Raw genomic sequence first — 22,874 nt, 5'->3', positions numbered from 1 at the left:
TTATCCTTTTCAGTACATGGTTTTAGCTTCCTGCTGACATGCAGAGCTTGTTCAGGAATGATCTCTTTTCTCCTTTTAATATAAGGGTAGATTAGAAGGAAAATGATTCCCTTTCTAATTCCTGAACAACTCCTAAAATGCCTTTTGAAAGTTTTTTTTTTTTTTTTGATGGTAAAGAAGAAAATTTTATTAAAACAGAACAGGATTACAGTACCTCAGGCAAAGAATTTTCAACCCCCTGCCCCCCCGGGAACCCAAAAGTACTCCTTTTACACCCCTGGATTCAGAACGAGATAATGACCAGCCCATGATTAGGAAATATATATCTCCAATCATCTTGTTTCTGGATATTTCCTTGTTTTCATATACCCCTACACACTGCAAATGGGATTAAACCCCAAATGATTTTTGCCCTCTTTTCTCCTCCTATGCTTGGCAGTTGGAGAAAATTTCTTTCACCGATGAAGGGAACACCCTTCCAATGCTGAACAAAGAGAAAAATAATGATGAGATGTACTTTGTATAACTGCATGCGGTGAATGGACAGATGTTGCACATTTTCTTCTTTCTTCTTCCACACAAAAGATGCTAGGTTCTGAAATCCCTTTGCTTTTGGGTGATCCAGTGTAAGAATTCTGTCCAAGAATAAAAACCATGCAAACGCCTCCAGCATTGGTAGCAAAGGATATCCCCAAACTCCAAGTCTTTCAGAGCTATGCATCTGATGAATGATTAAATCATTAAAGAAAGATTTGATAGTGGATTTCCCATCCACACATTTTTTCCACTACCTTACATCTGCTTCATTGTCTTTAAACTTCATGCTTTTGGTTTAGAAAATAGAAAAAAGTATTCTTCCAATTCCCTATCAAGTAATGGCCGTCTTGAAGTAGGACACCAAAAAACCTGTTCTCCCTTGATCATCAGTCATTTTAACATTTTGGGTCCATAGGAGTTTCAGCTGGTTTGACTCCTAGCCATGCTGCCTCATCCAGAAAATCAAGAAAATATTTTTGCTGTGACATAGAAATACACCACCTTGATCTTTCCAGTTCAATTCCCAAGAAATACTTCAACTACCCCAAGTCCTTGGTTTGGAACCCCTTGTGTCCCACTTCATTCTTTCATGGTCCAAGCACTGCTAACAGCCTCTTTGCACCACCATCCAACAGATTACGTAAAATAAATTCCTAGGTCACACGACCAGCAAAAACATAGAGAAAAGAAACATTCTTTTGTGTGATCAGTCAAGAAAAGTTAACTTTCAGTCTACTCCAACCAAATCTGTTCTTGAGAGAAGAAAAGGAGAGAAAGAAATAGAAAAGAAGTATTTTCTATGGCAGAATATGCTCTGATACCAGGATGTCTTCCACAGAAGACATAAGAGAATAAGAAAAGAGAAGACAGAACAAAGTGGAGACACCCAAACTGTCATTATTTATAGGGCAATCATAATAAAAGTAAAATGACACATATACCCCTACGCCTAGTATTACTTAATATCATATAGTTTAACAGGTCCTACTCTAAATTCCTTGTACCATATGTCACTGCCATAATTTGTCTCCATAAACTATTCATCTGTGATAGGAACCTCCAAAACCACTTGCCAAGCAGAGCTGTATTTACCAACTTCATCCTTCTCATACCCAAGTCTCCATTCTTCCTAGGAGCACATATCTCCTCCCATTTTAGCATTTGGAATTTAAACTCTTCTTTTCATCCTTTTCAATAAGAATTCTTTCATTTTTCTTTCAACCACTAACCATCATTGTTTTCTTTTTCATGTATAATATATGTATAAAAGGCGTGCATATTTTTTTTATAATTTCTGACAAAAATTAATATATATGTAGATACATATTTATGTCTATGTATATATGCTTGATCAAATAAAAAGAAAAGAAATTGTAATACTACCCATCTAACTTTTAGTTCTTGCTTTGTTAGAATCACATACATACATAACGTATCAAATCAAAACATAAAAATAGATAGTTAAAAAATGTGATAAGGTATCAAATTGGAAGAAATAAAAACAAAAGAAATATACATCTATGAGTTGCTGTTATGAGATATAGACACCTTAGGACATATCTTGTTCAGCTCACATAGCTAGCGTGCGGATATCTCAGTATAAAAGATAAGTTTGCATCATAACCTTGTTGATTTGTAATCCTTTTGTACTAAAGTTCATGGAATCTCTTGAGCATAATTGACATTGTTTAATGGCCTTATCATTTGTTCGACTTCTTGACAAATGCAGTTCCAGAAAGATTAAATTTGTGGCTGCTAAAGACCCAAAGCTTTTTGAATGGTGTTGCTCATCCAATTGTTCGAACAAGGCAGGTCAGAAAACCTGATATTAAAAATGCAATGGATTCTGAAGAAATTGAAGAAATCTTTATTGCAGAGCAAACTATTGAGAGAAGAACACCAAAAGGAAATCTTTCTTTAACTGCTATTGTTTCCATTGAGCAGTTCAGCAGGTAAGGAGGCTGACATGGTAGTATTTCACGTACAAATGCATGTTTTTAACATTAACCTTGCTGTTGTAGTAGTTGTAAATCCCACCTATATAAATCTAGGAATAAAATAGAAAAGGAAGAAGATGGAATAGAGAAAATTTAGAAGAAGAAGAACAAGAGAAAGGAAGAAAGGGAAGGAAGAAGAAAGTCAATCGAACCTCTCTCTAGTCCCCTAAATCATCTTTCTTTAGACATTGATTGTAATGTGAATACAATCAATGGTGCTAATAACAAACATGAGTACCCTTAGTAGGGAGGCCAACTCAATAAAAGTAATAAGAAAAGTGAAATAGGCCTATAGCTAAGGCCCTTTAATAACAAACATAAGTCATAAATGGTGCTCCGACTAAAAGAAAGGAATTGTGGTCCATTTGGCCCATCATCTCTTCACTCCCCCTCAAGCTAAGCATAGACATCAGTTATGCCCAACTTGCTTACATAGTGTTGTAACCTTAACTTAGGGACACCCTTGGTCAAAACATTTGCTAATTTTTGCTTTGAGGCAATGAAAGGAAGGCAAACTTCTCCTGATGCCACTCTTTCTCTTATGAAATGTCTTTTTACTTCAATGTGTTTTATTCTATCATGCTGAACTGGGTTCTGAGCTATGTTAATTGTAGCCTGATTATCATAGTACAACATCAAGGGCTTATCATATGCAATGCCTATCTCCTCTAGAAGTGACACATAACAACTCCAAAACTCCATGGGCCATGGCCCTATACTCCACCTTAGCTGAAGATCTAGCTACATAGGCTGCTTCTTTCTTCTCCAAGAGACAATATTCCTTGCTACCAGAGCATGGTAACCAGATGTAGATCTTCTACCATCAATACTATCAGCCCAATGGGCATATGTATAAGCCTCTAACTTTATGTGTCCATGCTTAGAGAAAAAAATACCCTTTCCTAGAGTTCCCTTCAAGTAACACAAAACCTATTCTACAACAGCCATATCTGTGTCTCTAGGGCCATGGATAAACTAACTAATCACATTGACATCATATGAATTTTTTGGCCATGTCATACAAAGATATGGTAACTTCCCCCAAAAGTCTCTAGATCACTCCCTTGTCTGCTGTTATCAGTGCAGTGATGGAAGAGAAGAGGAGAAGAGAGAGGAGAGAGAGAAGAGAGAGCAGAAGAGAGGAGAAAAGATTGAGAGTCAAAAAGCATGCTGGTGGCGCCAACTATTTTGTTATATATACTAGAACGACAACAACTAAAAAATGAAAGGGTAAAAGTACAATAGTACCCCTGCGGTACTATACTTAGGAAAATACACGCTTTCAACACTCTCCCTCAAGTTGGGACATAGATGTCAATCATGCCCAACTTGTCACATAAATCATAATGTCGTGAATGGTGTAGCCCTTTTGTAAAGATGTTTGCAAGTTGATCCTCAGAGTTGACATAAGGAGTACACACTTCCCCTGTGATAACTTTCTCTCTAATAAAGTGTTTGTCGACTTCGATGTGTTTAGTTCTATCATGCAACACTGAATTAACAACAATGTTTATGACTACTTTGTTATCACAGAATAGGGTCTTAGGTTTGTTCACTAGAAAACCCAACTCACTCAACAGATTCTTTATTCACATATTTTCAGCCACTCCATGAGCCATTGCCCAATATTCAGCTTCAACACTGGATCTAGCTACCACATTCTGCTTTTTGCTTCTCCAGGTAACTAGGTTTCCTCCTATGAAGGCACAGTAGCCACTAGTTGACTTTCTGTCATTTAGGGATCCTGCCTAATCTGCATTAGTGTACACTTCAACTTTCAGACGTTCGTGCTTTTGAAACAACAAACCAGCGCCTGGGAGCTTCTTAAGATATCTGAGAACTCTTTCTGCTGCTTCAAGGTGAGTGGTCTTGGGAGCATGCATGAACTGGCTAAGAACACCAACTGCATAAGCAATGTCGGGGCGGGTCATAAAAAGATATAACAATCTTCCTATAAGTCTCTGAAACTGTTTCACATCCTTGATAGGTTCACCTTGGCAGTCACCTAATTTGTGGTTAGGATCAATAGGGGAATCAACTGGCTTCACTCCCAATTTTCCTATATCCTAGAGTAGATCTAGGACATACTTCCTTTGGGAAATGAAGATACCCTTTTGTGAGCAGGCAACTTCAATTCCAAGAAAGTATCTTAGAGGACCTAGATCCTTTACTTCAAATTGTGTAGCAAGAAAAATGTTCAACTTTTGGATTTCATCCTTCCAACCGCCAGTGATAATTATATCATCAACATATACTATCAGAGCAGCAATTTTCCCTTTTCTCTTTTCACAAACAATGTGTGATCAGATTGACATTGCTTGTATCCTTTCTGATGAACCGCTACATGGAACTTGCTGAACCAGGCTCTCGGTGATTGTTTCAGCCCATATAAGGACTTCTTCAACCTGCACACTTTCTGTTCATTGCCTTGAACCCGAAAACCAGGGGGTTGTACCATGTAAACTTCCTCTTCAAGGTCACCATTCAGGAATGCATTCTTGATATCAAGCTGATGTAGATCTCAGTCAAGATTACCGGCAAAGGAGAACAGGACTCTAATGGAGTTCATCTTGGCAACGGGTTTAAAAGTCTCTGCATAATCAACTCCATACACTTGTGTAAACCCCTTTGCCACTAAACGAACTTTATACCTCTCCACAGTGCCATTAGCCTTATGTTTGATTGTGAACACTCATTTACATCCAACTGGATCCTTTACCTTAAATCTAATAGTTCTCATGTGCCATTTTTATGTAGAGCATTAATTTCTTCCTTCATAGCATCTGTCCATTTAGGTACTGAAAGAGCTTCTACCACATTCTTAGGGATAGGAACACTGCTAATGGATGTGAGAAAGGCCCGAAAAGAGGGTGAAATGTTTTCATAGGAAACAAAATGAGAAATGGGTTGTTTAGTGGTGCAAGATCTAACACCTTTCTTGTGAGCAATAGGAAGGTCAAGGTCATTAGCAACAGAGGTATCGATAGCAATAGGGTCAGGGACATCTATAGGAACCAAGATACCTGAGCGAGTATGATCTGCCCCCGGGGAGTTTGACGGCATTGGAGGTACAACTTCTAGGTTCTCCACAGTTCTTGAACTTGGTTGGCCTTTGTGACGACGAAAGAAGACACGAAAATGAGGAGGATTAGGAAGAGGAGGGAGCTGAACCAGTTTCTCCTCATTCCTACACTCCCCCTGAAGAGAAACTGGGAAAAAAGGCTCACTCTCAAAGAAAGAGACGTCCATGGAAACATAAAACTTCCGAGAAACAGGATCAAAACAACGGTATCCCTTCTGAGTGAAAGAATACCCCAGGAAGATGCAAGGAATAGCAGGAGGGTCTAATTTTCCACGAGTGGGTGACAGATTTTGGACAAAAACAACGACAACCAAACACACGAAGAGGAATGGAAAGAAGGGGAGCCTTAGGAAAAAGAAGCTGATGTGGGGCTTTGCACTCTAACCAACGAGAGGGCATATGGTTGATGAGATAGGTAGCACAAAGGACAACCTCAAGCCAAAATCATTTTGGGACGTTCATATGGATTAGTAAACCCCGAGCCACTTCAAGGAGGTGTTAGTTTTTTCTTTCGGCAACACCATTTTTTTGTGGTGTTCGGGCACAAGAGCTACGGTGAAGTGAACCACGTAAAACAAAAAATTCCGTGAGATCACTATGAAAATACTCTTTGGCATTATCTGATTGAAAAATTTGGATTTCAGTGTGAAATTGGGTGAAGATCATCCCCTGAAAGTCTTGGATAATTTTTGGTACTTCATCCCTTGTCTGCATGGGATATACCCATGTATATCTAGAATAATCATCAATAATGGTAATAAAATACTTGTAGCCACTCTCAGATGGTAAAGTAACCGGGCCCCACACATCATAATGAACGATGTGAAAAGGAAATTTAGATTTATTATTCTTTGAAGGAAAATGAGTTCTACATTGCTTACTCAATTGACAAGTTTGACAAGAAAAGTCTGAAACTGACACTGACTTAAACAATTCTGGAAACACCACTTTTAAAGACTCAAAAGATAAATGACCAAGACGACAATGCCATAAATAGACTTGACTCTTATAGGATAGACTCTTAGACTCTGTGACTTGAAGACCAACCTTATTCTCCAGCATGTAAAGTCCATCCACTATACATCCTCTACCAATCGTCTTCCCCGAGGCCAGATCCTGGATCACACAGTAAGAAGGGAAAAAGGTAACTGAGCAGTTTAAGGAATTTGTAATACTACTAGTAGAGGCCAAATTAATGGGAAATTTCGGGACATGTAAAACATCAGAGTGTAAGGCCAAAAGGAAGAGAAATGGTTCCTTGACCAGCTATGGTAGTATATGATCCATTAGCTAGTCTCACTTTGTCTCTTCCAAAAAGGAGGTGATAGGTTTGAAAGTAAGAGGACGTACCAGTCAATGTGTGTAGACGCTCCAGAATCAATGATCCAAGGAGTGTTAGGGGTATGAGATGCAACATGGAAGGCTGTGGTAGAGTTACCTGATGTAGACGCAAATGACGTTGAGGAAGGAGCATCCATCTAAAGAATTTCTTTACCATAGAGCTCTAAATGGTCACGGAAGGAATTAATAATATCCTCCCTTGGGTCAGATCCAGAGACGTGAGTCGGTGTCACAGTATTTATGGGGGGCTGATTTTCTTGAGAGGCCATATTTGCCATAGTGTTCTTTCTTGTACTTCACTGTCCTGACTTTTTGTTCAGATTTGAACCTTGTTTGTTATTCAAATCTTGAGCCCATTTTGGCTTCCCATGGAGATCCTAGCATGTATTTCGAGTGTGTCGGGGTTTCTGGCAATGAGTACACCACAGTTTGTCTTTGTCATCCACCCTTTTTTGAGTCCCCTCTCTTAAAAGTGTTCCCACCACCTGTAATCACACTTCATTTTGCTACCAACCCAACTGCATCCCCTCCAGAACTGTTCATCAAGTTCCTTCTACTTTCTTCTGATAGTACAAGAGCATAAACTTCCTGGACGGAGGGAAGATCCTTGCTACCTAGGATCTGAACTCTGCTAAGATACAAGTTTCTTGTATAACTTTGCATCTTTATCACACTTCCAGTCCACACTGATAATGATCTAGCTCATTCTAGAAAGAGGTCAAGTTGGAGTAGTATACAGAAAGACACCTCTCCCTCTGTTTACAAGTGGACGATTTTGCCTGTAACTGATAAATCTTTGCATAGTGATGCAGCTCAGAAAAGGTTGATTTTGCCTGTTCCTAGATTTCATTTTCCGTTTCAGCCCACATAAATTCCTTCTTATTTGGGGTTGCATAGACACTAAAATCTAGAACATAACCATACTGTTTTCCTGGTTCCATCTGCCGTATTCAGCACTCCCAGAATTGGGTTCTTTATTCTCTCATTTATATAACCTATCTTCCCCCTTGCAGTAGTGTATAACTTGATCCCTCTTGACCATTCCAAATAATTTAAACTGTTGAGAGGAATAACAGCCATGGGAAAGGAAAGGTCCGCACCCCCACTCGTTCCATTCGACATTGAGGAAACACTGGATGTAGTAGAATCTTCATCACTCATGATTTCAGATTCAATAAAACACTCTTAGAGGGGTACACAGCCTTAACAATATCCTAACACAGGGTACCAAGGAGAACCCCTTTTGTCTTTAGAAAACACACCTCTTTTCTGTAAAATACAGGTGCTGTAACAGCACTAACAGGTCATCCTTTGACCTACAGAATTAACACAAGTGTTGCCACAGTGCATACAGGTCATCTCTTGACCTACGCATCAACAGGAAGGCAATTACAGCAAGTACAGTTCACTTTCTGACCTCCAGTTCACCATAAAAGCTGTTGCAGCACACAAAATCTGTTACAGCAAGTACAGGTCACTTTCTGACCTCCAGTTCACCATAAAAGCTGCTGTTGTAGCCCACAAAAGGTCCTCACGACCTACAGTTTTACAGGGATCAGCCGACCCCACAAAAAAGGAAAGAAAAGGGGCTGCTTGCCTCACATTAACAGTCTGAACCTATTATAGGTTCTGTTCTGGCACACGACCAGAAAGAATAAAAAAAAAGGAGAAGGGAGAGAGAGTACTTCAGTTCGATCTGGATCTGGATCTGAATCTTCAATGAATCTGGATCTGGATCTGGCGAATGGAGAAGACAGGGAAGCTGTGCTCGATTTCTTCTTTTGGATCTAACAGTCCTGCTCTGATACCATGTTATCAGTGCAGTGATGGAAGAGAAGAGAAGAGAGAGGAGAGAGAGAAGAGAGAGAGGAGAAAAGATTGAGAGTCAAAAAGCATGCTGGCGGTGCCAGCTATTTTGTTATATATACTAGGGCGACAACAACTAAAAAATAAAAGGGTAAAAGTACAATAGTACCCCTGTGGTACTATACTTAGGAAAATACAAGCCAAGAGCTCACCATAATTGGCTGAAAGCTGATGGTTGGCATCAATAGGTGTATAGACAAGATTGGCACCAAGTTTTCCAATCTCTCTAAGAAGATCTAACACATACTTCTGCTAGGAGATGAAGATACCATCTTTATACTTGGCAACTTCAATCCCCAAGAAATATCTCAATTCTCCTAAATCCTTAATTTTAATTCTAAATTAAGAAAACTCTTGAGTGCTTGGACTTCCTTTGTATCACTACCTGTAACCACAATATCATCAACATAAACAATAAGGTAACCCGAGTACCTCTCCTCTTAACAAATAGGGTATGGTCAGACTGTGTTTGAGTGTAGCCAAACTCAACAAGTGCAGTCTGAAATTTGTCAAACCAAGCTCAAGGGGATTTTCTTGAGGCCATAAAGGGATTTCTTCAATTTGTTACCAGTGCACAGTAACAAGTGCATTTCCTTACCATGTGAACAACCATAATTTTATTTCTTTTGCCTTCTATTTTTTCTTCCACCTGTCCTTTAGTGAATGAAAGTGCCGACATATTTATCTCAAATTAATTTTTCCTGTTGTTTGAACTTTGTAAAAATTTATGCTCTGATTTTTTTTCCATTATTGATATGCAGGATGAATGGAATGACAGGGAAAATAATGCAGAAAATATTTGAGGAACTTGTTCCTGAGTCTGTACGGAATGATGCCCGCAACTTAGTGGAGTATTGTTGCTTCAGGTTCTTGTCAAGAGATAGTTCTGATATTCATCCTTGCTTGAAGGTCTGTGAAATCATTAGAGTAAATCACATATATTATGTTATTCTATTTTATTTTCCATTAGTAAAATAATCTATTCAGAGGTGTTGGGATGTGTATGAAACCATCCTAGAATTTAGTGCCTGATGCTTATGTGTTATTTTCCTAGTGTTTGGAGGTTGATGTTGATGCCGTCTTATTTTCTTTTAAAAAAAGAGAAGAGGGTGTAGAATGAGAATTCTGAAAGTTTGGTACTTTTAAGAAGGAATATTGAATTTCAATTCGAGCTTTAAATGGTCTAATTTGTGACATAAAGCTGTTTGCTATGGGCTAGAATGCTTAGTTTTTGTTGACTGTGAATAAACACTTGGGTCTGTAAGTCAAAAGGTGTATGTTGGGGTTCTTGGTGTAGAACTTAGAAGTTTGTTTTTAATGAATGGGCCATTCTATAAAATTGTTTATGAAGGTTGAAGGAGGAAGAAGAAAAACAACCTTTTGAAATAAACAGACTGATTAAAAAAGTGCAGAAAAGTGATAGAGAACAACAGAAACAAAGAATCAAGAAGAGAGAAGAGGAAGAAGAAGGTGGCGGCAATAATGGTTCAGAGAGAGATTTTTGAAATGTAATCTTCTCTTACACCCTAATCCCTTTTCATTAACTTAATTTTAGTAATTATAGAGACGCCCTTAACCGGGCGAATAATTTAAGAAAACATAACATAAGTATGGCCCATGTTGAGGCCCATTATAGCAAAGAACATAAACAAAAGAAATAAGTAAACAGTCTATGGGCCATTTGGCCCATCCTCTCTAGGCTCCCCTTCAAGTTGAGCATAGATTAGAATCATGCCAAGCTTGTCAGTATCATGCTGAAGTTTGGCCTTGGGGATGCCCTTGGTAAGGATATCAGCTAACTGTCCTTTAGAAGAGAATGGTAGACAAACTTCTATAGAAGCCACTCTTTCTCGGATAAAATGTCTGTCAACTTCAATATGTTTGGTCTTGTCATGTTGCACCGGATTGTGAGCAATGTTGATAGCAGCCTGATTGTCATAATATAACATTAATGGCTTATCATACTTGTTGAAGTTTGACCTGCCATAGAATTCTGTCTTGTTCGTTGACTGTAGAGTAAAGTAGACAGCAAGAAGTAGGAGAGGAAAGAAGAAAAGAGAGAAGAGAGAAAAGAGAGAAAGGCTGGTTCGAATTAGAGAAAAAAAGTTAATCCCTCGATTCGGCCAGACCTATTATTATATTATTGACTTATTGAAAAAGACTTGAGTGCCCTTCTTTAAGTAAGAGGCACTCGAACTAACATAACAGTACACATCAGCATTCTCAACAAGTACAAAGACTGAAATACCCCTTCACTAACACCACTAACACTCCCCCTCAAGCTGGTGAGTATATATCATATAATCCCAGCTTGTTACATATGTAGTCCACTCTCCCCCGACTCAAGCCTTTTGTAAACAAGTCTGCCCACTGGTTTCCCGTACTAACATATGCAGTTTCTATCACCCCATTCAGCACCTTCTCTCTCACAAAATGACAGTCAACTTCGATGTGCTTGGTTCTTTCATGAAACACTGGATTGGAAGAGATATGAACCGCTGCCTGATTGTCACAGTAGAGCTTCATTGGAGTACTGATGTCATATCCTATCTCCTGTAGAAGGTTCCTCAGCCACACTAGTTCACAAGCAGTATGTGCCATGGCCCTATATTCCGCTTCTGCACTGCTTCTTGCCACAACTGTTTGCTTCTTACTTTTCCATGTTACCAGGTTACCCCCCAGAAAGGTGCAATAGCCTGTGGTAGATCGTCTATCAGACATAGAACCTGCCCAATCAGCATCGGTGTATCCTTCTACTACCAGTTTTCCACCACTTCTGTACAGCAAACCACGACCAGGAGCTCCTTTCAGATACCTCACAATCCTTAGCACTGCACTCCAATGTGGGACCAAAGGTTTCTGCATGAACTGACTCACCACACTAACCGCAAATGAAATATCTGGCCGAGTAATGGTTAGATAGTTTAGTTTGCCTACAAGTCGTCGGTATCTGCCAGGCTCTTCAAACACTTCACCTATATCACTGCTCAGCCTCGTATTTGTTTCCATAGGTGTCTCAGCCGGTTTAGTACCCAACAATCCTGTTTCTTCCAGTAAATCAAGCACATATTTCCTCTGGCACAAATTAATGCCATGCTTAGATCTTGCTACCTCTATGCCCAAAAAGTATTTCAACTTGCCAAGGTCCTTTGTCTGAAAGTGTTCCTGTAGGAATGCCTTCAATCTGTCAATGCCCATTTTATCATTCCCAGTCACAACGATATCATCCACATACACCACCAATATTATTTTACCTACCGAAGAGTCAAGACTGAAGACAGAGTGATCAACTTGGCACTGTTTCAGACCAAACTTCTTGACCACCTCACTGAACCTACCAAACCATGCTCGAGGGGACTGTTTAAGTCCATAAATAGCCTTCTTAAGTCTACATACCTTACCATCCTCCCCCTGAGCAACAAACCCAGGTGGTTGCTCCATGTAGACCTCCTCGAGCAAATCCCCATGCAAAAAGGCATTTTTGATATCGAGCTGATGGAGAGGCCAACCAGACATAGCTGCAAGAGAGATGACGACACGAACTGACCCTATCTTAGCAACCGGGGAGAACGTCTCCGTGTAGTCAATGCCATAGGTTTGGGAGTACCCTTTGGCAACCAGCCGCGCCTTCAGGCGCTCAACACGACCATCTGGCAAGTACTTAACACTATACACCCACTTACAACCGACAGCCTGCTTCCCAGGAGGAAGAGCGGTGAGATCCCAAGTGTGATTATGATGCAAAGCAGAGAGCTCTTCTTCCATAGCACGGCACCACTCTGGAGAGGTAAGGGCTTCCTGGACATCCTTAGGAACAACCACGGAGGATAACAAAGATATGAACTGGCGATGGGAAGCGGAGAGGTGGGTAAGTGAAACAAAATTGGAAATAGGGTGAAGGGTGCAAGTACGCTTACCTTTCCGTAAGGCAATAGGAAGATCTAGGTCGGAGGCTGGTGTCGAAGCTGGAGCTGGATCTGTCGACGGTGATGAAGCTGGAGGAGCTGCAGCCGGTACACGTGGGCGATGTGTATACACGTGACGGATGGGTGGACGGTCAACCAATGGTGGCACCGGAGGCAAGGACGTAGGCATGACTGGAACCAAAGGAGGTGGATCAGCCACAGGAAGAGGAAGAGGAGGTGGTGATGTGGGGGAAGCAGCAGCACCGGACCCCACGAAGAACGGAGTAGACTCAAAGAATGTAACATCAGCACATACCAAGGAACGACGAGAACTAGGATGATAACACTTGTACCCTTTCTGAGTTCGGGAATAACCAAGGAAGATACACTTCATGGAACGTGCATCTAACTTGTCAGTCCCGGGACTCAGATTATGAACGAAGCAGACACACCCAAATACCCGAGGAGAAAGCGAAAACGGAGACATGTTGGGGAATAAGACACTAAAAGGAGAACGACCATCAAGGATAGACGTGGGCATCCGATTAATTAAGAAACAAGAGGTGAGCATTGCATCGCTCCAAAAAGTTTTGGGAACATTCATGTGGTGCATGAGGGAGCGTGCCGTTTCTACAAGATGGCGGTTCTTTCTCTCAGCAACCCCATTTTGTTGCGGAGTATAGGTACATGAAGTTTGGTGTATAATGCCATGTTGGTCCAAGTATTCTCGAAAAGATGAAGACAAGTATTCACGACCATTATCAGAACGGAAAATTTTGATGTGAACACCAAATTGATTGCGGATCTCAGCATAAAATTTCTGGAAGATGGAAAATAATTCACTTCTTTCTTTCATTAAATAGAGCCACGTCATTCTTGAACAGTCATCAACAAAAATAACAAAATATCGGTATCCATTATATGACATCACTTTATAAGGACCCCAAACATCTGAATGAATTAAAGAAAAAAGACTCGACACACGGTTATCGACCCTAGAACGAAAGGGAACACGATGGTGTTTCCCAAATTGACAAGACTCACAATCTAAAACAGAAAGTTGACTCAATGAAGGGACTAAGGACTGCAACACTTTCAGCGAAGGATGACCAAATCTACAGTGCCACTGGAGAGGAGAAATGGATGACTGAAGAGCCGTTGACGTTCGTCCACCACCATCAAGATAATACAGTCCACCGGCTTCATGCCCTCCACCAATCTTCATCCCCGTCTTGAGATCCTGAAAAACACACATAGAAGGGTAAAAAGTGATGGAGCACTTAAGTGACTTGGTCAGCTTACTAACAGACATAAGATTAAATGGAAGCTTAGGTACATATAAAACAGAGGATAGGGATACAGGGTCTAGGTCAACATTACCAACACCACAGATAGATGACGTGGAGCCATTAGCAAGGGTAACAGATTGTGATGTTGAGCAATGAGTGAGAGATGAAAACACACCTGGAGTTCCCGTCATGTGATCGGAGGCTCCAGAGTCAATAATCCAGGGGTTGGGTGTGGATGCCAAACAAGCCATACCTGAGTGTGCAAAGGAAGCTGTGTTCTGCTGCGACTTGGATTGAACAAACCTCTCATACTCATCACGAGGAACACTCACCATCTCCTTGCCTGGACCATCTGAGGGAGTAGAAGGCATCGGGTCAGCTGACCGTTTCTCCTGTGTAGGGCTGAAACTGGTGTCACTAGTCATGGCATGGTTGGCCCACGTCGAGGGAGGACCATGTAAGTCATAGCAGTAGTTAATGGTATGTCCATCCAAACCACAGTGAGTACACTTCCGTGGACCCGAGCCACGTCCTCTACCACGAGCTCCCCCTGAATCTCTGCCTCCAGTACGACCACCACCACGGATATGTGTAGATCCACCACTACCACTCCTGCCAGGCTGGGTTCCTCGAGTCCCACTTCTGCCACCTCGGCCTCTTGACACTGCAAATGCTGATTTATCGGAGACATTAGAGTCCATAGATCCAATGGAAGCCCTCCGAAGACGAGCAAACACCTCCTCTAAAGATGGAAGAGCAGATCCCCCTAGTATCTGGGCTCGTACTGGTTCATACTCAGACTTCAGCCCCACCAGAAACCGTGTTACATCAAGCTGCTCTCGCTGTTGCTGTTGAACTTTGACATCTGAAGTGAGAGGATGATAGACATTTAACTCATTACGGATATTCCTCACATTGGCATAGTACTCCTCAAGGCTCTGATTTCCCTGTTGCAGATTGAAGTATTCCTGATACAGTTGATATACCCTAGTGGTATTATCCTGACCTGAATACAGTTTCTTGGCATGATCCCACACCTCTTTGGCTGTGTCAAGAAACATGAAGTTCACACTGATTTTGGGTTCCATACTGTTCCACAACCATGTAATGATCTGTGCATCTTCCTGTTCCCAGTCTTCATACTCCTGAGAATTAGCGGGGGGTTTCTCCTCTCTTATATGCTTCACTTTCTTCTTCGCCTTCAGAAAAACCTCTACAGACTTGGCCCAAGGGACATAATTCTCTCCATTCAGTTTAATGGAGGTCATTTGGACATTCAGGTAGTCAGTAGATATCATGACACTAGGTTTACTATCACTGTTATCTGCCATTGCCGAACTCCCTTAATTCTGAGCACTGAATTAGGAGCACTACACACTGCACACTACACACAGACACTTCATCGAAATCTGCACACTGATTTCAACAGCTGAGAACTGCAACACCACAAACCCTACTCACCGAAGTCTGTACACTGATTTCAGCGATATCAAAAGCTGAAAACCACACTTGTAACACCACCAACATTAATCCACAACTATAGGAAGCTTCACCATTAAGTAGACACTATTGCCATTCGAATCACACACAAACCAGAATAAACCCTAGCATAAACCCTAGCATACTGCAATCTGAGAACCCATCATGCGAACTGTACTACACCTCTCATGTATTCCATAACGAAAAAAAATATATAAAAAAAACTTTACCTCATCGCCTGAAGGCCAACCATACGAAGGGCTGAGACACCACTGCACCACACGTACCAGCCCTAACTAGGGCTTAGAAACCACAGCAACCAATCACCAACGACACAATCGGAGGCATAGAGACCTCCTAGGGAAGAGGGCGATCACTCCTTTTCAGCCCTTTTCCCAGTCTCCAACTCACAACTGAGAACCCCAAGTGAAACCCTAATTCGAATGCGCAGAAGGCAGAATTCTAGCAAGTCTGATTTGGTGAACCTAGCTCTGATACCATGTTGAAGTTTGACCTGCCATAGAATTCTGTCTTGTTCGTTGACTGTAGAGTAAAGTAGACAGCAAGAAGTAGGAGAGGAAAGAAGAAAAGAGAGAAGAGAGAAAAGAGAGAAAGGCTGGTTCGAATTAGAGAAAAAAAGTTAATCCCTTGATTCGGCCAGACCTATTATTATATTATTGACTTATTGAAAAAGACTTGAGTGCCCTTCTTTAAGTAAGAGGCACTCGAACTAACATAACAGTACACATCAGCATTCTCAACAAGTACAAAGACTGAAATACCCCTTCACTAACACCACTAACAATACTCAATACCCAGTTCCTCCATCAGGGATCGAAGCCAAAGTAGTTCAGAAACTCCATGAGCCATGGCTCTGTACTCGGCTTTAGCTGAAGATCTAGCAACAACTAGTTGTTTCTTGCTTCTCCAATAAATAATATTACCTGCCACCAAGCTACAATACCCAAAAGTTGACCTTCTATCGTCAATGTTTCCGGCCCAGTCAGCATCTGTGTAAGCCTCCAATTTCATATGACCATGCTTAGCAAATAGAATTCCCTTTCTAGGAGAACCCTTTAAATAACACAGAATTCGTTCTACTGCTGCCATGTGAGTGTCCCTAGGAGCATGCATGAGCTGACTAATGCAGCTGACAACATATGCAATGTTTGGCCGAGTCATGCACAGATAGAGCAGCTTCCCAAGTAACCTTTGGAAGACTCCCTTATCTTTCAACAATACTCCATTTGAGGCAGAAAGCTTATGACTATCAATAGGAGTAGCAACTAGTCTAGCACCCATCTTTCTTGTTTCAGTGAGCAAGTCAAGCACATACTTTCGTTGAGAGATAAAGATCCTATCCTTAGACCGAGCAACTTCTATGCCAAGAAAATACCTTAATTCCCCCAGATCTTTGATCTCAAACTTTGTATGAAGGAAAGCTTTGAAATCATTAATCCATGTTACATCATTACCAGTCACAACTATATCATCAACATAGACAATAAGATATACCACCTAAGAGCCTCTCCTCTTCACAAAGAGGGCAGCCCTAAACCTTTCAAACCATACCCTAGGTGATTGTTTAAGTCCATAAAGAGGTTTCTTCAGCTTGCATACTTTTCTCTCCATATCTGTGTCATACATCCCCGGAGGAAGAGACATATAGACCTCTTCATGTAATTCTCTATTCAGAAATGCATTTTTCACATCCAGTTGGTAAAGAGGCCAATCTGAATGTGCAGTCAGAGATAGCAAAACCCTCACAGAGGTCATCTTTGCAATAGGAGCAAAGGTCTCCAGATAGTCAATCCCATAAGTCTGTGTATAATCTTTTGCAACCAGCCTAGCTTTGTACCTGTTAGAATCAACTAAAAAGGGGTATTTTAGTCTTCTCAGTTCGACACTGTTCATCTTCTTCTTCTTCTTTTCTTCCTTCCCCTTTTCTCAGTTTGGCTGAACAACACAAACATGGTATCAGAGCGCCATTGACAGTAGTTGTTTCGATTGCTGCTACAATAGTCCGAACCAGTAAGGAGAAGAAGAAAGAGAAGGAGAAGGAGAAGAGAAGAAGAAGAAGAAGATGAAAGAACTGTCGAACCTGATAGGCTAAACCCTATCAATCGACCTCTTAATAGTGATTAGGCTCTAATTAATTATACAAAGACTAAACTGCCCTCACTAAAGTATGGGACAGAGAGTCTCTAATAAGACTGCCACATAAGCACATAACTTAACAAAGGTGAGTTGACTAATCTACCCTTATTCGGCTAACTCTAACACTCCCCCTCAAGCTGGAGAATATGTCATATAATCCTAGCTTGTTACATATATAGTTCACTCTCCCTGAGCTTAAGGCTTTTGTAAACAAATCTGCCCACTGATGACCTGAGCCTACATGTTCTGTTTTTATCTCTCTAGTAAGAACCTTCTCCCTCACAAAGTGGCAATCAATCTCTATGTGCTTTGTTCTCTCATGAAAAACAGGGTTGGATGAGATATGGAGTGCAGCTTGATCGTCACAGTACAATTTCATAGGTTTATCCATGTGGAACCTAATTTCTTGTAGGAGATTCCTCAACCATACTAATTCACATGTAGTGTGTGCCATGGCTCTGTACTCGACTTCAGCACTGCTTCTAGCCACAACCTTCTGCTTTTTACTCTTCCACGTCACAAGATTTCCTCCAAGAAATGTGCAGTAACCTATAGTAAATCTTCTATCAGACACAGAGCCTGCCCAATCTGCATCTGTGTACCCAACTACTTCAAGTTTTCCTCCTGGTTTCTACAATAGCCCACGGCCCAGAGCTCCCTTCAAATATCTTACAATTCTAAGAACTGCATCGAGTGAGATATACGAGGGTTCTGCATAAATTGGCTCACCACACTGACTGCAAAGGAGATGTCTGGTCTCGTGATAGTCAAATAGTTCAGCTTCCCCACTAGTCGTCTATACCTTACAGGATCATCAAATATTTCCCCTGTATCACTGCTCAACTTAACATTTGGTTCCATAGGAGTCTCAGCCGGTTGTTTATCTTCTTTCACATGCTTCACTTTCCTCTTTGCCTTGAGAAAAACTTCCACTGACTTGGCCCATGGAACATAGTTCTCACCATTCAGTTTAATTGAGGTCATCTGTACACCTAGATAGTCAGAGAGAAACCACCACACTTGGTTTCTGATCACTACAGCCATCTCCCATTGCTGCCATGATACTCTTTCAATGCTGCCTCTAATCTGAATTCCCAGTCACCAACTAAGTGCTGCTGTCAGGAGTTTGATGTTCTAGAACCTACAGCAGTCCCTAAACACAATGATAGATACACAAGCCTTTGTTCTTGTCCACACCACTACTGATTTCACAAAACCACGAACCACACCGACGTTAATTCAGCACTTACTAACCACATGCAAGCCCTCTTACAACTACTCAACAGAGATTGTGCATCACAAGCACCACCACACAGCCATAGCTGTCACACACGGTACAAACCTGTCTAACATTTTTAAGAGAGCACTACAAGATCAAAGAGAACTCAGCTAGTGTCACTGCATTACACCTTGCACCATTTGGCCACCCACAGTAGCCCCTACACCATTCGGCCACCTGCAGCAGCCCTTACACCATTCGGTCACTGTAAACACAGCCTGTTCTTGAAATTTTTTTTTTCAAGAACCAGGGCAACAACCAACCTAGTTCGCTAGGTTCTGATCAGTCCTCGCAGATTCTTGAAGATTTTCAACCCAGAAATACCAACAGCACAAAGAGAAGAGATAACCAACCTTCTTTTGAGAGCTTCAGCCAACCATTCACTGCTGAAGTCGTTTTCTTAAGAAATGAGGTTCTGCGCACCAGAGAGAAAGAAGAGCTGAGATGTTTCAGGCCTAGGACGAACCAGTTTTCTCCATTGACAGCCCAGAAAAGAAAAGGAGAGAACTGAAGCACGGACTGAAGTTGTCACGAACTGAAGCAGGTCACAAATCCCGCTCTGATACCATGTTTCGACTGCTGCTACAGTAGTCCGAACCAGTAAGGAGAAGAAGAAAGAGAAGGAGAAGAAGAAGAAGAGAAGAAGAAGAAGAAGATGAAAGAACTGTCGAACCTGATAGGCTAAACCCTATCAGTCGACCTCTTAATAGTGATTAGGCTCTAATTTTTTCGTTTTTTTTCTCTGGTGCGACAAATCTGGGGTAGAAGACTGCGGCACAACCCAAATTCCTCCGGCAACCTCTAGGGTTTCAGAGGTTTGACTTCTGGTGACAAGGGAAAGAGAACAACAGTCAAGTGATAAGAAAAAAAAAGTTTTTTTATGTAGACTGCTGTCACCATGGGTGTGACAGTTGTGGTGGTCGAGTAGGTGCAGTTGTGGTAGTCTGAACCCTCTAGTGAGCAGTTTCAAGAGGAATTCTTTGTGGTTTTAAATCTGTATGTTAGCAGTACAGTGGTGGTTGAAGTGGCTGAATGTATGCCAAGGCCAATACTTGGTGATTTCAAGTGTGCTAATGTGGTAGCTAACGAACTGTAGTGCAGTGGTTGGAACTGTTTTTTTTTTTTGTGTGATGGGCAGAACCGACTTGTAGACTGAAATGGCTTCGATGGAAGATGCGAGTGGTGACCAGAAATCGAGTATCATGATTTCCTTTGATTTTTTAAATGTCCAGATGACCTCCATCAAACTTAATGGTGAAAACTATGTTCCGTGGGCCAAGTCGGTGGAGGTGTTTCTGAAGGCTAAGAAGAAAGTGAAACATGTACGGGAGGAGGAGCCTAGTGCTGAATCCTCGAGTTTTAGTGATTGAGAGCAAGAGGATCCTCAAATTATGACGTGGTTGTGGAACAATATGGAGCCTAGGATCAGTGTTAATTTCATGTTTTTAGATACAACAAAGGATATATGGGAGCGTGCCAAGAAACTCTACTCTAGACAAGACAACACCACAAGGGTTTATCAGCTTTATTAGGAATACTTCAGTTTGCAGCAGGGAAACCAGACTCTTGAAGAATATTACACCAGTATGAAGAATCTTTGGAATGAACTTAATGTCTATCATCCCTTAACACTAGACGTTAAGATTCAGCAGCAACAAAGGGAACAACTAGATGTTACTCGGTTCTTGGTGGGACTGAAAGCAGAATATGAACCAGTTAGAGCACAGATATTGGGAGGATCTGCTCTCCCTACTCTAGAAGAGGTGTTTGCCCGTCTCCGTAGGATCTCTCTTACCCCCACAGAGTGTTACATACCTTCCAATAGATCAGCACTTGTTGGCACTCGAGGTGGTTCTTATGGACACAGAGTAGGTGGTTGTACAGTTAAGGGAGGCCGTCGTCTCCCTATGGGTGGTCGTGGTGGTGGAGGAGGTCGTAATTCAGGGGGAGGCCGTGGCAGAGGAAGGGGGAGCACTACTAGAAAATGCACACATTGTGGGAGAGGACACACAGTTAACTTCTGCTATGATTTGCATGGCCCACCATCCACATGAGCTAATCATGCAGTTGTTGGTGGTAGTGAAGTCAGTGATATTCAACCAGTTGATCCAACATCCTCTACAGTCACAACTACTTCTGGGAAGGAGATGATGAGTATTCCAAGAGAGGAGTATGAGAGATTTCTTCAGGCCACCTCACATCAGAATATTGCCACTCTTGCTCATTCAGGTATAGCTTGCCTAGCATCCAAACCTTCACCCTAGATAATTGACTCTGGAGCCTCTGGTCACATGACTGGGACTCCAGGTGTGTTTTCCTCCCTTTCTCCAACTTCTACATCGAATAGTGTGACCCTTGCCAATGGATCTACTTCCCCCATCTATGGTGTTGGTATTGTTAACACAGTGTCTCTTTCTTTGACTTCTGTTTTATATGTTCCCAAGTTTCCTTTCAATCTTATGTTTGTTAGTAAACTAACCAAATCCCTCAATTGTTCTATCACATTTTACCCTTCCTCTTGTGTTTTTCAGGATCTAACGAGGGGGAAGAAGATTGGTGGAGGGCATGAGGCTGGCGGGTTGTATTATCTTGATGGTGGTGGATCTACAGTTGCACTTCAAACATCTTTGACTCCTCTTCAGTGGCATTGTCGACTCGGCCATCCATCTCTTAAAGCTCTCAAGCTTCTTGTTACGTCATTGAGTCGTCTGTCGTCTTTACAGTGAGTCATGTCAGTACCTTCTTCTTCGACATTGTTCATCTTCTTCTTCCTCTTCACTTCTTCTTCTCTTCTTCCTTCCTCATTTCTCAGTTCGGCTGAACAACACAAACAATAGCTTTCAATGGTGCCATCAACATGATATTTGATGGTGAAAACCCACTTACAGCCCACTAGTTCCTTCCCTTCAGGTAAATTAACCATTTCCCAAATGTCATTCTTATGCAGGGCATCAATTTCTGTTCTCATAGCATCCCTCCATTCTAGAATAGTAAGAGCTTCTAACACAGACCTGGGTATTGGATTAGAAGCAACAGAAGAAAGATAGCCAAAATATGAAGGAGAGAGCAAACTGTAAGAAAGGTGTTTGGAAATGCAATGTGTAGTACACTTCAATGTGGAGGAGGGGGGTCAGGAAGTAAGAGAGAGCCAGGAGACCACAAAGATCTTTGTGAACTACTTCAAAGAAATCTTCACAAGCTCAAGTGGGGTGACAACAGAACTACCAGAAATGGAAGGGGATTGGCTCTCAGAAGAACAATCTTTGTCTTTGGAGAGGAACTTCACTTTGGAGGAAATTATGAGTGTAATCTTCTCCATGGATAGATCAAAAGCCCCCGGACCAGATGAATTTTCAATGCCCTTTTATCAAGAATGTTGGGATTAGCTGAAAAATGATATCTTAGAAGTGTTCAATGAATTCTTTCTCAAAGGAGAGGTGCCTTGAGGGGTGAATGCCACTTTTATAACTTTAATCCCGAAGAGGAGGGAGGCCAAAACCCCTAAAGACTATAGGCCAATTAGTATTGTTGGGAGTATATATAAAATTATTGCAAAGGTTCTCTCAGAAAGGATCAAGAAAGTGCTTCTATCAATCATCTCACCTTTCCAGTGCTTTTGTGGAAGGTAGGCAGATTGTGGATCAAATTCTAGTAGCCAATGAGTGTGTTGCAGAAAAAAGAAAGGGTAGAGGAAAAGGGTTGGTGTGTAAGGTGGACCTAGAGAAAGCTTATGACATGGTTAATTGGGAAGTGCTACTTCAAATGTTAGAAAGGTTGGGCTTTGGAACTAAGTGGAGATCTTGGATCAGAGGATGTTTGAATTCTGCCCATTACTCAATTCTTATTAATGGAGTAGTGAGGGATTTCTTTCCGGTGGAGAGAGGAATTAGGCAAGGAGAACCCTTATCTCCCTTTGTAGATGACACCCAAGGGTCGTTCAAG

The 22,874-nt window shown here is 41.4% G+C and overlaps 1 protein-coding gene across 2 annotated transcripts in view; it reads left to right on the top strand.

Moving 5' to 3' along the window:
• Positions 1-22,874, top strand: part of LOC104608533 (uncharacterized) — a 91,219-nt gene that overhangs the window by 2,939 nt on the left and 65,406 nt on the right. For both annotated transcript variants that reach the window (XM_010274563.3, XM_088887888.1), the window contains exons 2-3: positions 2,267-2,489; positions 9,585-9,732. In XM_010274563.3, coding sequence (XP_010272865.1) covers positions 2,267-2,489; positions 9,585-9,732 — 371 coding nt within the window. The remainder of the gene's footprint in view (positions 1-2,266; positions 2,490-9,584; positions 9,733-22,874) is intronic.

Source organism: Nelumbo nucifera, chromosome 5 (assembly GCF_055504915.1).
Source record: "Nelumbo nucifera cultivar China Antique chromosome 5, China Antique-T2T, whole genome shotgun sequence".
NCBI lineage: Eukaryota > Viridiplantae > Streptophyta > Magnoliopsida > Proteales > Nelumbonaceae > Nelumbo > Nelumbo nucifera.
The sequence above is the reverse complement of the archived record's forward strand: the minus strand, read 5'-3'. Positions and strand labels throughout refer to the sequence as shown.